The following is a 16,034-nucleotide window of genomic DNA, read 5'->3' on the forward strand; positions in this document are numbered from 1 at the left end:
TCCATCTCTGCCATGATAGAACATTAAGTGCTCTAATGGATGCTTTCTAAAGTATTCAACTGATGTATTCTGGCACCTAGATGGCTTGAGCCTGATGTCAGGAAGACTCATCTTTCTAAGTTCAAATTTGACTTCAGATAGTAAGTTTTGTGACCCTAGGCAAAATATTTAATCCTGTTTGCTTCAGTTTCCTCAGAGACAGAAAGAGCAAACCACTCTTGCATTTCTGCCAATAAAACCCCAAATGGGTCATAAAGTTTCAGAATTGAGTGAAATGACTAAACAATAAATAAGTAGTAAACTTAATTGATTTCTATTCAATTCAATAAATATCTATTAAGTACTATGTTCAAGGAATTGTGCTAGATTCTAGAATTACAAACATGAACATATGCTTTCAAAGATCTTATAATCTAATAGTGAAATGGTAAAAATGCATACAAATAAAATGATAGAAAACAGAATTTGTTTTTATTATGTTGAGCTTTGTGATTATAAGTTAGATTAGTTTAATTGGAGGTCAAGAAAGTTTCAGGAGTATTTTGAAAGAAATCTAAGGATCTTAGAATCATCTAATTAGAACTAAAAAGGACCTCAAAGATTATCTGATCAAATGAGATAGTATTTATAAGGCAATTAGCATAGTATTCTTTTTTCATCAACTGATCCAAGCTCCTCACTTTATAGATGGGGAAACTGAGATTAAAAGAGTATAAATGGCTTGCCCAAGGTCACGTGGATAGTGAGTAGCAAGACCCAACTATAGTTCCACTAGAACACATTCAAAGATATCACTCTTTGATGATAAGAGGCTCAAAGGACAGGAGATAATACGTATTGTAATGCAGGGAATACTGGAGCCATATCAAAATGTCTTGTGAGGCATAATTGTTAAAGTTTTAGTATGAGCAGTTATACCTCAAAAATCAGCAAATTATATAAATCAGCAATTGATTTATTGTTTTATAGATTTAAGAAATGATGGGAAACATATTAATAATGCATATTAAATAAAGAATGTCTCTACATTTTAAAAGTAGAACCAATTAAACATTTACCAGCACATACTTGAGTATATCACCTGAGCCCATCTTAAAGGAAGGGCCACACAGCAAAAAACAGAGATAGAGGAGATAAATTATTTGGGACAAAGGAGCAATAGAGATTAGATGGGGATAGAGAATAACCTCGTATGACTAAAACACAGAATATGTGAATAGAGAAATAGTGTGATATAACTGAAGAAGATAGGTAGTAGCCAAATTGAAAAGATCCAGATACCTGCAGCAGGATTTTATACTTTGATCAGCAGGCAATGGGGAGCTATTGAAAGTTTTTGAAAAGAAGAATGGCATTGCTGACTGGTCCATTAGGAAGATTTTTATAGAGTGATGTTTTTCCTTTTCTTAATGCTTAGAAAATATGGTCATAGCCAAGTCATAAACTACAGTGAAAAAATGAGATTCTTATTGTAAATCTTAGCTTTATATAGCAGATGAGGCCAAAAGTGGGGAGGGGGGTTCTTATGTGCTTTTTTTTTTTTTTAGCTGCCTCTTCAGTATGTTGTTTGTTTTGTTTTTGTTTTTTCTCCCAGAGTCCCATCATCCCATAATAAGCCAGAAAATAGGTTCATCATTAATAAATGGAATAGTGCATGCCTGGCTTCTTTGTTTATTGTAAAACAACAAAAAGCCACCATATATTTTAATTCATAAATTATTTTTAAAATAAACTTTAGTTTCTGCAATTGTAGGGGAAGTAGTCTTTAGCCCGTTTTGAGCTGCTGTAAGCAAGACAAAATGGCCGTCACTTGATGTGTAATAGCTTTGTCTGCCTAGGTTGGCATGATGGAAATACTGCAGAATATGGAAGACAGTAAATGATGCTGCCTCTTGTTGAGAAAAAAGGAGCAAAGTGGCCTCTATTTTTTTTTCTTTTCTATTTTACTTATTTATGTATCTGGGAAGGGTGTATTTAGAAATGCAACAAAAGATTATTCAGCCTGTTTTGTTTGGCTCTGTTTTGCAGATCAATGCTAATGACAGCCTGTGACCTTGGAGCTGTGACCAAACCGTGGGAGATCTCAAGACAGGCAAGTCATGATTAATGGCCAAGCTGAGCAGAGGAGGTATTGGTGGGACAATATTCCCAGAGCTCTGACTTACAAGGGACCACAACAGCAGTCAATTTACATCAGTATTAACATAGTGCACATAAAAAAAAATAGCAGGAGATTTCTGTGAGGCACAGATCGCTACATAATCTTTTTCTTAGCTTAATACCATTGAACAATATTTAGACACACAGGATATTTTTATGTAGTGAATTAAAATAGCATTTTTGACTTTTATATGATAGACCTTACTGAGATACCTCCAAATTGACAGATATTTATTTTAATCATAAGATCCTCAAATTATCCAATTTTTATTTAATGTCTAAAATGTGTAGTAAGATGTGCTAATTTTTTTTCCTTTAAGGAAAATTTAAAGATCATGGGCTCTTATGTCTAAAATATTCTCATTTAATCAGAAAAAGAAGTTGGGAATTACCCTATCATGTGCCAAATACATGTTAGCTTTAAAGTTTTAATTTTTTTAACTTCTATTCAGAGAGTCAGGTATATCTCAATTTTGAGGTACTTGACTAGTTCATCTTCTGTAGCAATCAATATTTCTTTAATATTCAATAACTCATATGGGATTAATGTCATTCAAAAATAATCCTTGATCTAATATCCTCTCATTTACATTTAAAGACAGTAAGTCACTTTAAGGTATGATACATTTTAAAAGAATTTTTTAAATGCAAATATGGTTTTTTGAACAACATGCTTATTTTAATATTTGTATTTCTTCCTTAACTTTAGTCTGACATATTTAAGGTGGATTAAGTAGTGTATAACCTAGCATAATGAAAAGAGGGCCATCATTATATTCAGGAAAATATGATTTCAAGTCTGGCCTGTTGTTGTTTGACCATGGATAAGTCACATGATTTGTAAATACCCAGTGGCAATTCAAAACTACATACTAGAAAAAATTATTGGTTGGATTAGTGAGAGGAGTTTCCAAATGGAGAGTCTATCACATTCATAATAATAAGTAATTTTTATCAAGCACTTAAGGTTTGCAAAGCACTATATACACATTGATTATTGTTCTTCATGCTCAAAAAAGACCAAATAACATCACTATGTCAAGGTAAGGGTTCAATATGTCCAATTGTGCCTGATCAGACTGATATGAACTTGGAGAGTTTCAACCACAGTGGTGACACAAATAGGAATACATGAACATTTGCAGTGAGGATGTCTCTAAATTCAGATATCTGACATTTAGTTTAAGCTACTGCAATTCTACCTTGCTCATAGAGCACAGTACTTGATACAGGCATGCTGTGCTGAGCAGTCCTGTGCCATTATCTCTGTGTCTCAAAATCAGTTTCACAGTTCTTCAGAGAAATCTTGAGAGTGTCTTTATATCGTTTCTTCTGACCCCTATAAGCACTTGGCTTGTGTGAGTTCTCCATAAAATAGTCTTATAGGTAAATGCATGCAAATTATGTGGCCAGTCCTTCAAAGTTACATATACATGCATTATATATATATATATATATATATATATATATATATATATTCAAAGTCATTTAATCTTCATTACAACTCTTTGTGCAAGGTAGACATTCTTGTACTCATTTTGCAGATGATGAGTAGGTTGAGATTTTAATCTGACCAAAAAAAAAAAAAAAAGGCCAATTGATAGGCAAAGATCTCAAGGAAATGAGATTCTTGATTCCATCTTCTTCTTACCCTTTCCCAGATTGCTAAGGATTTTTGTTTGAAAGAAAAGAGAGATGCATAGATGGGTAGTGTAGAGGGAAAAGGCTATTCCTAGCACATGATTGCATTGGAAATGATTTTGCTTCTGGGATTCAGCTTCAGTATAGCAAAAGGCACTTTGCTTGAGTAAAACACAAAAAGACAAAATGTAGGAGAGGAAAAGTGAAATAAGGGGTATTACTGAGGCAAAGACAGTCTGATTGTAATACAAGATGGAATCTGATGATAAAGAATAATAAGAATAAAAAAAACAGAGAGTAGTACACATTTTAGCAATGCCAGCCTTAAAGTATATTTTTGGAATAATAAAATGAATAATAAATTTAGAAAATATTTAAACACAAACCCATTCAAAATTAATCAGACACAGGATTCCTCACTGCAAGGCAGCTATAAAAAGCTTGACATTCCTTCATCACAAAAAGGAAGAAAAGAACTGATAAATTATTTCAGTTAAAAACTTATAGAAATACTTCTGAAAGATACTACTTTATGGAATGGTAATAAAGGCTAACACTATGTACAGAACATTGGATTTATCAAATGTAACTTGTCTTAATTTCTCTCTGGATGCAGCTTATGAAAAGGCTGAAACCCAAGAGTGGAATCTAATAATCCATCAAGATCAATATTAATAATATTTACATAATTCAGCTAACAAAAAATCACTGAAAAAAAAAGGTTAATACAGATTTGTTTACATAAATGGAGGGATTGTGAAAGTAACATAAGATCACATCATTGCTATCAGAAATTGCAAAAAGTTCAGCATTAAGGAAGCCAGACATATTGACCAAAATAGGTTTTGCAAAAAAAAAAAAAATGATAGAAACTTTGTATGTTATAAATACAAACCCAAAAATATCCTTAAGAATTCACTAAATAAGTAAGTACTAGAAGCAGAGGATTACCATAGACAAACTGTTGCTTACAATCATCAAGATATCACACTGAACTTTAAAATTTTAGGAATACTATTTTTAATGGATGTCATATTGAATAAATCATAAACTCCAGACTATATGTAACAAAAAGTTCCTAAAACATAGAGGAAATAACAGAATAAATCAAAAACATGTGTGAATAAAATAGAGTATACATGATTCCTTTTGTTCCTCATATTCATTTTGTTCTGCCTGCAAAGGTGCTTTCACTGTGCTTACAAAATCTGAGCTGATATGGGCAGTGCTATTATTTAGTTACAAAAGGCAATTATTTTACCCCACTCATGCATTAGTGTGCCAAATATCAAGCATAAAGGAATAATAGTAGGATGGTGATTTCTCAATGGACAATTTTTATCTTAACCCCATTTAGTCTAAGATGAAAAGAATGAGGACAATAATAATAAATAGGAGATGATGCTAATAATAATAATTTTAGGAAACTTGAAATACTGATGAATTGTAATATAATGAGGGATCTAATTTCTCATTGGTAATGTGTTTCATATATTCCTAAAAGTCAAAGATACAGATAGAGTATGAGACAAAGGCTGGCCCTATTCAAAACAATCATGATGATAGACATTAAGGACAATGGAGGGATTGAGTGGTTCTTCTTTCTGTCCAAGTATCACAACAAGGCAAGAGACTGGAACCAATCAGAAGTAACAATATCCTGCCTGTAAATAGGATGCAAATAAGGCTTGCCACTTTAAGTAGACAAATCCCAAGTGCCCATGAAATGGACTAACTAATATGAAAGTTTTCATTATGTGCTAGTGCTATTTCATAACAAAATTAGAAATTGATCTTACCAATCATAGAAAAGGTTTTTTGTTTTGTTTTATTTCTGATCAATGGTACCTTCAGCAATATATTACAGAATTGATAGAAGGGAGTTATTGAAAATATGCTCTTTCCTAAAGCCAGATTGGATAAAATAAGAGCTGAGATTGGGGAGTTTTTTAAATCTGAAAAGGAAAAAGTTGAAAAATATAAAATGAGTTAGAAAAATCTTTATGTAATGCAAACTCTAGAAATCTACCTAATAAAACAAATGAGTTTGAAGTTTCAAATAATTTTAAAGGGTAGATGGATATACTTAAACTAGAACATCAAAAAGTCTTTTTAAAAAGTTTGACATAATTTCAATAAGTGGAATAACTATACCAAAAGAGAGAAATTTTTTAAAAACTGGAATTTGTTTCATCATCTTCACACGATATTATACAGAAAACATAAAAATGTTCATTATTAATATGTAATAGTGTATGCAAGAGTGTTTCTCTAGTAAGAACCATAAAAGGAAAAGAAGGACTACCAAAAAATACTCTTAAAGAAAGGTGTCAAACATCATTATGGAAGAAATAACTTGACCAATATGTTTAAGAGCTATGGAATGACATTTTGAAATTACATTGATAGCTAACTGGTATGTACAGTAAGAAGAAAAAAGTCGAATTACATGTCACTTAATTAAAATCATCAAAAGAGAAATATGAAGACTGGACTTTGGAAACCAAAAGTATATCAAAAATTCTGATTTTTTAATGAACTATTGAGAGAAAAAGTCAAAAAGTTAAAGAGATACAAAGTAATCAAAGCAGTACAAACAACAAAATAAACAAGTGTAATTTTTAAAATGATAATTTAAACAGATAAGGAAGAAAAAAAATCAAAGACAGAGAGCTTCACAAAAGGAGAATGTGGAAATTATTTGGTCATCATATGCCCTGTACCATTGAAAAACACTCTTATCAGTTATAAGCAAGGGCTTCACAATGGGTTTTTGTTGTTGTTGCTTTATTTTATCAGTGATATCTTCAACATCACATGATATGGTAACAAAAAAGGCTACAGGAAACCTAATGTAATAAAAACGCAACTTTGAAGCAGCTTTGGTCTTCACTTTACATCAGTATTCTCTGTCCATTGATTGGATCCTCTGACTTCATAATAAATACATAGGCTCCAGAGACTCCATCTAGGGAAGGGGCTCTTCTCAGTCTTCTCCCCAATATCCACCAGCAACACTGCTTTTGGACTTCTTCATATTTGCAGTGTTGGGTATCTTCCTTTGTGTTCATGCCTCTCTGTTCTTCTCTCCTCACCTCCACACTTTTCAGTTTCTTTTGTTGTCTTCTTCCATTAAATTATAAGCTCCTTGAAGGCAAGAATTTTTTGTTTGTATTCCTATTGCCAGTATTTAGCATTGTGTTTGAAACATAGTAGGTACTTACTAAATATTTATTTACTTACTGAAGACTTATGCAATGTTAACATAATATATGATAGAATAACCACATTAAGGAAAGTAATTGAAACTCAAGTTTTTCAGCAAAACTGGAATGTGACAAAACTAGATAATAGTTATAATAACTGGCTCAAATATTTCACAGCATCACATGAATTACTAGCAGAACACTGTCAGCTTCTTCTCAGAGGTAAATTTGATTCCATTCTTAATAAGAAACATCTTATTTCTGCTACCAAATTGTGTGAGAATAGCAATGATATCTACAAATATTGGCCAATTATTTGTTCATAATTTATAGAAAGCATTCACAACTTGTTGTCACTAAACAAATCCAGAAATACAAGAAAATAACATATTTGCCAAAGATCAAAAAAGTGGTGCCCCAAGTCTCAGCAGTAGGAAGAGTAACTTATCAATTTGATAATGAAGTGGAATAGGAGATAAAGTACTGCCTAGAATCAAAAAGATCTGAGTTCAATTATATCATCAAACATTAATTAGCTGGTTCACCATTTCCTTCTACAACTCATTTTTACAAATGAAGAAACAGAAGCAAAAAGGGTGAACCATTCCAGAATCTTTGCCAAGAAAACCACAAATAGGATAATGAAGAGTCATACCCAACTAAAAATGAACAAACAACAATTATTAAGTCAGGTGCCAAACACAGTCAAGCTTTTATTGATTATCATCAAGTCTTTGACTCAGTTCCATCCTCATAAATTGCACATTTATTGAAAACATAAAATAGATACAAGTATTATAAGAGCCTTAGAATGTTTATATCCATGTGGAAAATTATTCTCCAATTACAACATGCCATCAATATAATAAGGTAAAAAACAATTCATATAAAAGAAAGCACTTGGGGAGGAAAGCTTGATCTCATTGTGATTCTTCTTAGTTTTAAACTAGTTGTCTCTAATTCTGAGATATCACTATACACCTCTTGGATTAGATAAGATGACAGGAAAAAATAATGATGAATATTGGAGGCCATGTGGGAAAACTGGGATACTAATACATTGCTGGTGGAACTGTGAACAGATCCAACCATTCTGGAGAGCAGTTTGGAACTATGCCTAAAAAGTTATCAAACTCTGCATATCCATTGATCCAGCAATGTTTCTGCTGAGCTTATTTACCAAAGAAATGTTAAAAAAGGGAAAGAGACTCACATGTGCAAAAATGTTTGCGGCAGCCCTTTTCATAGTGACAAGAAACTGGAAACTGAGTGGATGCCCATCAGTTGGAGAATGGCTGAATAAGCTATGATATATGAATGTTATGGAATATTATTGTTCTATAAAAAGCAGTCAGGAGGATGATTTTAGAGAGGCCTGGAGAAACTTACATGAACTGATGCTAAGTGAAATAAGCAGAACCAGGAGATCATTGTATATGACAACAACATCAATATTATATGACAATCAATTTTGATGAACATGACTCTCTCTAACAATGAGATTCCAGTTCCAATGATCTTGTGATGAAGACAGCCATCTACACCTAAAGAGAGGACTGTGGGAACTGAATGTTGATCACAACATAACAGTCTCACTCTTTTTGTTGTTATTCACATGCATTTTGTTTTCTTGCTCATTTACTTTCCTTTTTGAACTGTTTTTCTTGTGCAGCAAGAAAATTGTATAAATATGTTTACACATTTTGGATTTAACATATATTTTAACATGTACAATAAAAAATAAACTAGTTGTCTCTACTAAATAGATATGGTTACCACTTCTAAAGTAAAGTAAATCAAAACATCTTATTAATCACTTGATGTACAAGTAATCTCTGAAAATATCAAAATGTCATTTGGATTCAATAAGTGTAAGGTTTTTAATGTAGAGCAAAGGTGAGATAGATACTCTGTATCCCAAGGAAATCATAAAGGAAGGAAAAGAATCCACATGTGCAAAAATTTTTGTAGTAGCTCTTTTTGTGGTAGCAAAAAATTGGAAAATGAGTAGATGTCCATCAATTAGGGAATAGTTGAACAGATTGTGGTATATGAAGATAATCGAATATTACTGCTCTATAAAAATGATGAACAAGCTGATTATAGAAAGGCCTGGAAAGAGTTACATGAATTGATACTGAGCAAAACAAGCAGAATCCAGAATACATTGTACACAATAACAGCAAGAATGTGATATGATCAACTATGAAAGATTTGATTCTTCTCAGTGGTTCAGTGATCCAAAACAATCCTGAAAAGACTTTGGACAGAAAATTTCATCTAAGAACTAAAGAGACTGAATGTGAATCAACACGTTATATTCATTTCTTCTTTCTGTTTTTTTTTTCTCTCTCCCATGGTTTTTCACTTTTATTCTGATTTTTCTCTCACAACATAATTCATAAAGCAATGTATATTAAAAAACAGATAAATTTACTAGAAAAAGTAATTAAAAGAAAGACACTAATGACTTGGATCCAGAGCTCAGACTTGACCAGCAGATTAAGGCAATTTTTGTTCTCCTAAGGGCAAAACATCTAAGAATTAAGCTCAAGAAGAAAGTTGTAGTTGAAAATGTTAGGAAACTTATTAGTGTTCAAAGTAATTAGAACCTTAATAACATACATATTTGGAACTATAAGATGTACTATGACATATTTGAAAAGCATCTTAGTAAATACTTATACAATATTCACAAAATCCAATATTCATCATTCTATGGCATTTATAGAAAATTAACATGTCCTCCTTGGAAAGGAAGAAGGGAAATGATTAATGTTTTCAGAACACTTGAGAAATAGATTAGAAACATAAGAATTCTTTTAGAATAAGTCGCTATCACTGAGTAATAGTAAAGGTCTACAATAGGTATATATCATGGGATTTGTCAAAGAGATCTGATAATGGTTTAACTCTGGATGTAGCCTATGGGATCTAGGAATGGAATCACAAAGCCCTCTATCAGTAGGTAAAATGTCCAAGTCATGCATGTTTGTTCATAGGAAAGGAATGATCAATGATGGCAATTCTCCACCAGAAATTACAAAAGAATTATACTTAAAAAGCCTGAGTTTAGTGAGCTTTGTAGATAATATAATAATAAAAGGAACAGAAGAAATTGTGCAGTACATCACAGCAAGACGCAAAAGAAAACTGAGCACTGCAGAACTGACACTTTGAAACTATGGTACTGGAGAAGACTTTTGAATCTCCTTTGGCTGGAAAAGAAACCAAATCAGTCAATATTTAAAGAGATTAATTCAAACTATGTGGAAGGTCTAAAACTGACATTTAAATACTGGGCCACATGATGAAAAGACAGGACTCACTGGAAAAGATCCTGATGTTGGGAAAGCAAAAGAAGGGGATGGGATGGATAGATAATGTCATGGAAGCAATGAATATGAGCTTGGATTGATTTCAGGAGATGGTGGAGGGTAGAAGGGCCTGCCATGCAATAGTCTATGAGATCATGAACAGGTGGACATGACTAAATAACTGACAGCAGCATCATAGAACCATTACTATGGTCCAGATAGTAGGCTAAGCAGTTTACAATTACTATCTCCTTTCACCCTATGATTTTACTATCTCCTCTGTGATTACATAAATATGCAAATTATATCAGGTACTAGCAAACAAAAGATCAGGCTCTTATCAAACTAATCTTTTATCTATTTAAGCTGTCATGCCTCCAAAACCAATACTTTTTGGTTTGTGCATGTTTTCTCTCTAAATTATATTGTCACAGATATTTTAAATGATGCATATCTTAAACAGGTTAGGCAATAATTTTTATATGTAAGTAGAACTTACTTTTTGAAAGTGCATTCCTAAAGTATGTTTAATAACATTATGCTTCTTTTTTTCCCTTTCCAAAAGAATTTTCTTGGGTCCTTTCCACCCTTCTTCCCATACAAGTATAACTACAGCATGTGGGTTTCCCCAGTGATCCCCGGAGGCCTGATTAGCATCTAAATTTCTTTCTTTAATAAAAAATTCAATCAGGAGTCACTTAATGTCCCTGATTGGGTTTTTAAGTACAAAACAAAATAGTGGTGCCAGTTGAGCTGTAAGAAAAGTGCTGGGAAGATCCTCAGGGGCCCTCTAAAGAACAAGAACAGGTATTTTTTTATTCCACTGATTTCTAGGGGCTACCAATCTACTAGAACTCCTATATAGAACTCCTATCTCTGTGAGGCCTGATGAACACATCTAATTTACGTTGTGTTGAGAAACTCAATCAAAGAGCAACCAGAGGAACCTTGTTGAGTTTGGGAACAAAGCACTTGAGGCTCTCATTCTTGCCTGGAAACCTTATTCCTGCTGGGCAGAAAGAAGTGAGTCCCAGGATAGGATGAAATGAGAACCAATGGCATAAATGAAGCTGGGGAGGAAACAGATATAAAGTAGGATTAAAGTATAACACACATTTTAGATTTAAGTAATGCAGAAATTTATTTTGTTTCAGATAGATAAGTAGATGATTGTGTGTATATACATACATATATACAATATGTATCTATACACATATATAAATGAAACCCTTGATATACATATGTATTCATGTGTGTGTGTGTGTGTGTGTGTGTGTGTGTGTGTGAAGCAGTTTTCTTTTTTTTCCCCAGGGAAATGGGTAAGAGGTAGAAAGGACAGAAAATTGTTAATTAGAAAAAAAAATTAATTAGAAAGATAGCATACACATTCAGAACCAGAAATGATAAGGGAAGAGATACAAAGGGGAGGGAGAAGATCTACATGCTTTTTGTTGTTGTTTCCTTTCTTTCTTTCTTTCTTTCTTTCTTTCTTTCTTTTTTTTTTTTTTTTTTGCTGAGGCAATTGGGGTTAAATGACTTCCCCAGGGTCACACAGCTAAGAAGTATTAAGTGTTTGAGAGCACATTTGAACTCAGGTCCTCCTGACTTCAGGGCTGGTGCTCTATCCATTACACTACCTAGCTGCCCATGTAAAGTCAAATGGTTTTATGTTATAGTTTGATTCAAACTTTCCCTGTTAAAAATATTGTTATCTGACCCGTCTGGCCACCTAATTCCTAATACAATTTGAAGTCCTGTCTAGGCAAGAGAATACTTTTGTAAATGGCAGAACACTTGCCATTTTCAGTTTGTTTTCTGGTTTGCAGGGTTGGGTTTTTTTTTTTTTTAATTATAGTAATATTTTAGGACTGAGGAAAAGTGTATTTCACCTAAGTGAAAGGTATATTGATTGTCTTGATTCTCAGAATTTACTGTTCCTTTCACTTTGCTAGACCTAAGTAGTATGTCATTTAAAGTTTCAAAACTATAGGCTTAAGTGAGCAAGGCAGAAACGGGAATGTGGACTTCAGGATTGTTTTACTGCTTCCCTTGAAGTCTGGAGTCTTCCTTGGCTTAACCTGGCAAGACTGAGATCTTTTTCTGCTTTTCCCTATGCACGGTGGTGCTTCTTATTTTTCTTATTTTTGTTCAGTCACTTCAGAATTTTTAATCACAAGTCTTCAACCACATTCTTGAAAGGAAATGCTACCTTACTTACCTGGCCAAAATCACACCAAAATTTCCCAAAAACTATCCATAGGGCTTAATGAAGAAATGCCTCATTCTAATCAACTCAATTATCCTTATTCATGGAAAGAAATCACTGTTATGTAAAATTCCAAAGAGTAGATAATTCAAAGAAGTCATGATTATTCAACTTTGGAATGTGTTTATGTGGCCTGGGAGGTAGTTAATTAAACTTCTGGGTAACATATTGATCAATCTGGCATTAAAATGCCTCATCTATGAAACTGGACAAACTATGGTCAGGTATACTTATTGTGTATCTAATTTATATTTTAATATATTTAACATCTACTGGTCATCCTGCCATCTAGGGGAGGGGGTGGGGGGGGTAAGAGGTGAAAAATTGGAACAAGAGGTTTGGCAATTGTTAATGCTGTAAAGTTACCCATGTATATATCCTGTAAATAAAAGGCTATTAAAAAAAAAGAAAGAAAGAAACTGGACAAACTACATCTAAAATCAAGTTCCCCCCAAAATGATCATATTGTATTATAAAAGACTGCTATATAATACACCTAACCCACAAAATAGATGTTAATTCTTTATAGTTTCCTGTTAGAATTCTTTAGTTATCATTGCTTCAGTATGTTAAAAATAAATCTGGGAAAAATCACATGGGATAAAGCAGAAGGAAGCCAATCAGAGATGTCAGTATGCTATAGATGATCCCTTAGGTAAAAAGGCTACATGAAAATAATAATGGCTTACCTAAATTGTTATTTGATGCATTTCTCTATCAGAAGATATTCTATACCATGATATGTATGATATTCAACCCAGCATGGAAGCAAGACTTTGGAGATAAAGTCTCTCTATATAACTGCATAGGGGAAGCACTTTAAAAAATGTTCTATTTAGCTAAAAACAGTAAAGGCATTATCATTGTCATCAAATTCTGTAATGGGGCAGCTAGATGGCGCAGTGAATAGAGCACCAGCCCTGGATTCTGGAGGACCTGAGTTCAAATATGATCTCAGACACTTTGATACTTCCTAGCTGTGTGACCCTGGGCAAGTCACTTAACCCTAATTGCCTCAGGGGGGAAAAAATATATATATATATATATTCTGTAATGCCCATAAACATAAGAGGTTACCATGCTTTTCTTCTTTGAGAAGGTAGATGTTATAAGCTTGAGCTTTTGTTGCCAGGGTTGAAATGATTTCTATTGTTCACTAAAAATGCCTACCAAAAAAAGAATTTAAATGCTGATGTTTTTCAGGTGGCTGAACTGGTAACCAGTGAGTTCTTTGAACAAGGAGACAGAGAAAGAGCTGAACTCAAACTCACCCCTTCGGTAAGTTTATTCTTATTTTTGTTAAAGTAAACCAGAAAATGGATTTCTCAGCTATCAAATAACTGAAAACAAAAGGATGAATAAATAGGGATATACAGGCTTGAAAGTTTGAGAGTCTAAACTTAAACATGGATGCCAAAGGGCAATTTCTGCTAAGTTCTGAATTGAGGAGACAAGAGGTTTCTCAACAAGCATCTGCCTAGTCCCCAGAAAGCCCGGGAGCGTAGCCATCGGGTTTTCTGGGCAAAAATACTGGAATGATTTGCCATTTCCATCTCAAGTTCATTTTACAGGGGAGGAAACCGAGGCAAACAGTATTAAGTGACTTGTTCAAACACTCATAAGTGTCTGAGGTAAAATTCAAACTCAGGAAGATGGTCTTCCTGACTCTAGGTTCATTGCTTTATGTACCATGACCCACCTAGCTATTATTAAGCACCCAGTAGGTCCTTAATAAATGCTTATTGGTGAATTGATTGACTGTTAAAGTCTACCTATATACAAATTGACGTCTACATATGGATAAGTGTTATTTTTACTTTCTAAAGGAGTCAGTTTCCTATCAGGAAAAAAAAAGCTACTTTCTTGAAGGGACCATAGAGCTAGTAACCTTAAGAAAGAATTCAAATCCAATAACCATTAAATAGCCTTCTTCTATGGCAAAAAAAATTTTAGATCCTTTTCTTTTGGGGGAGTGGGGTAGGGAAGTATATAAAAAATTAGTGAAATCAAATCTTTGTTCTGTAGGTACTCACAGAGCAATAGAGTAAGGGAGAGAGATTCAATATTATTAAAGGAAGCAGAATATGACAAGTTCATAAGAAAAGTAAAAAAAGGGAGAGGAGTGGAGTCGGAGAGGCGGGGTGCTAGGAGAGGCCTCAGGCAGTGTGACTGAGTTTGATTACAGGAATAAAGCTCTTGGACTGGAGTGCTCAGCGTTTGTCTGAAGGCAATGCATGACCCAAGTGGCTTTCAACAGCACACAGTGTCAGAAGGTATTTTTTTTTCCTTTTAAAAACTGCTTCCCAGGCAGCAACTGAAGGGTTTACAATGCAGCAATACCACAGGTCATTTAATTAAATGAGACAAATATGAGTAAATTGCCAGTGTTGGAGGGTCAGATGCCACAAAGAAGAAGGACTAAGGAGCCTTTGTCTGTAGTCTCAGGTAAAGGGATTTTCCAAAAGGCATGAATGTAATTAATTTGACCAAAGTCTAAATGAGACTCTTTCCTTACAAAGTTTCCCACAAAGAGGAAACTGACCCTTACAGTGAGGCTGATTGACCAAGGTCTTCCATGATAGGAACCCAGGAAAGGATGTAAAAAATTACCAACTTTCATCTTCATTTTTTCTTGTCAGGTTAGAAGAATAACTCAAAAAAGCCAGGGTTTCCCAGTGTAGGTATGGCCTCCCCTGATGTAAATCAGGTCTTCATGAATAGCAGTTGCTGAATAAATTCATAGTAATAGCCAATATTTAAATAGTACTTTTATGGGTCAGGCACTGTGTAAAGCTTTTACAATTGTTATCTCATTTGATCCTGACAACAACCCTGGGAAGTGGGTGCATTATCTCTGTTTTACAAAAGAGGAAATTGAGGCAAACAGAGATTAAATGATTTTTTAAGATCACACAATAAGTGACTGGGGTTGGATTTGAAATCAATTCTTCCCCACTCCAGGCCTGGGACTGTGTCACCTAGCTGGCCTGGGGAACTCCCGTCTAGGGATGATAGTTTTTTTAACCTAGCTACTTTGGTCCTGGGCAGAAGGAGAGAGAATGAGAAATTGAGAATATCATTGAGATAATGAGCACGAGACTGAAAGAATGGTAATATCATTGGTAGAAATGGGAAATGTGCAAAAAAAAAAAAAAAAGTATTGAGAGGAAAAAGTGTGTGGAGATCAGGGGAAAAGAGTGATGGCAAAACTTGAGAAAATGTTGAGATGTAGAAAAACTTTAGTTTTTGATAAAGAATGGGTTTAGAAGGAATGAGGCAGAGAGAAGGATGAAATAATAGGAAGTTATAGTCAGACAAATGTAAGTTTTTTGTTTTTGTTTTTGTTTTTTATCACGGAAATGGAACACTTATGAGTAATAGTGAGATCCAGGATATGGACATTCCTATAATTGGCTGGAGTGGAATGGAGAAGTAAACCATGGG

General features: G+C 33.7%; 1 protein-coding gene across 1 annotated transcript in view; it reads left to right on the forward strand.

The window, feature by feature from the left end:
• PDE11A (phosphodiesterase 11A) overlaps window positions 1–16,034 on the forward strand; it is a 452,396-nt gene that overhangs the window by 388,979 nt on the left and 47,383 nt on the right. The window contains exons 17-18 of the mRNA XM_031960412.1: window positions 2,029–2,092; window positions 13,794–13,868. Coding sequence (XP_031816272.1) covers window positions 2,029–2,092; window positions 13,794–13,868 — 139 coding nt within the window. The remainder of the gene's footprint in view (window positions 1–2,028; window positions 2,093–13,793; window positions 13,869–16,034) is intronic.

This window comes from Sarcophilus harrisii, chromosome 3 (assembly GCF_902635505.1).
Source record: "Sarcophilus harrisii chromosome 3, mSarHar1.11, whole genome shotgun sequence".
Classification (NCBI taxonomy): domain Eukaryota; kingdom Metazoa; phylum Chordata; class Mammalia; order Dasyuromorphia; family Dasyuridae; genus Sarcophilus; species Sarcophilus harrisii.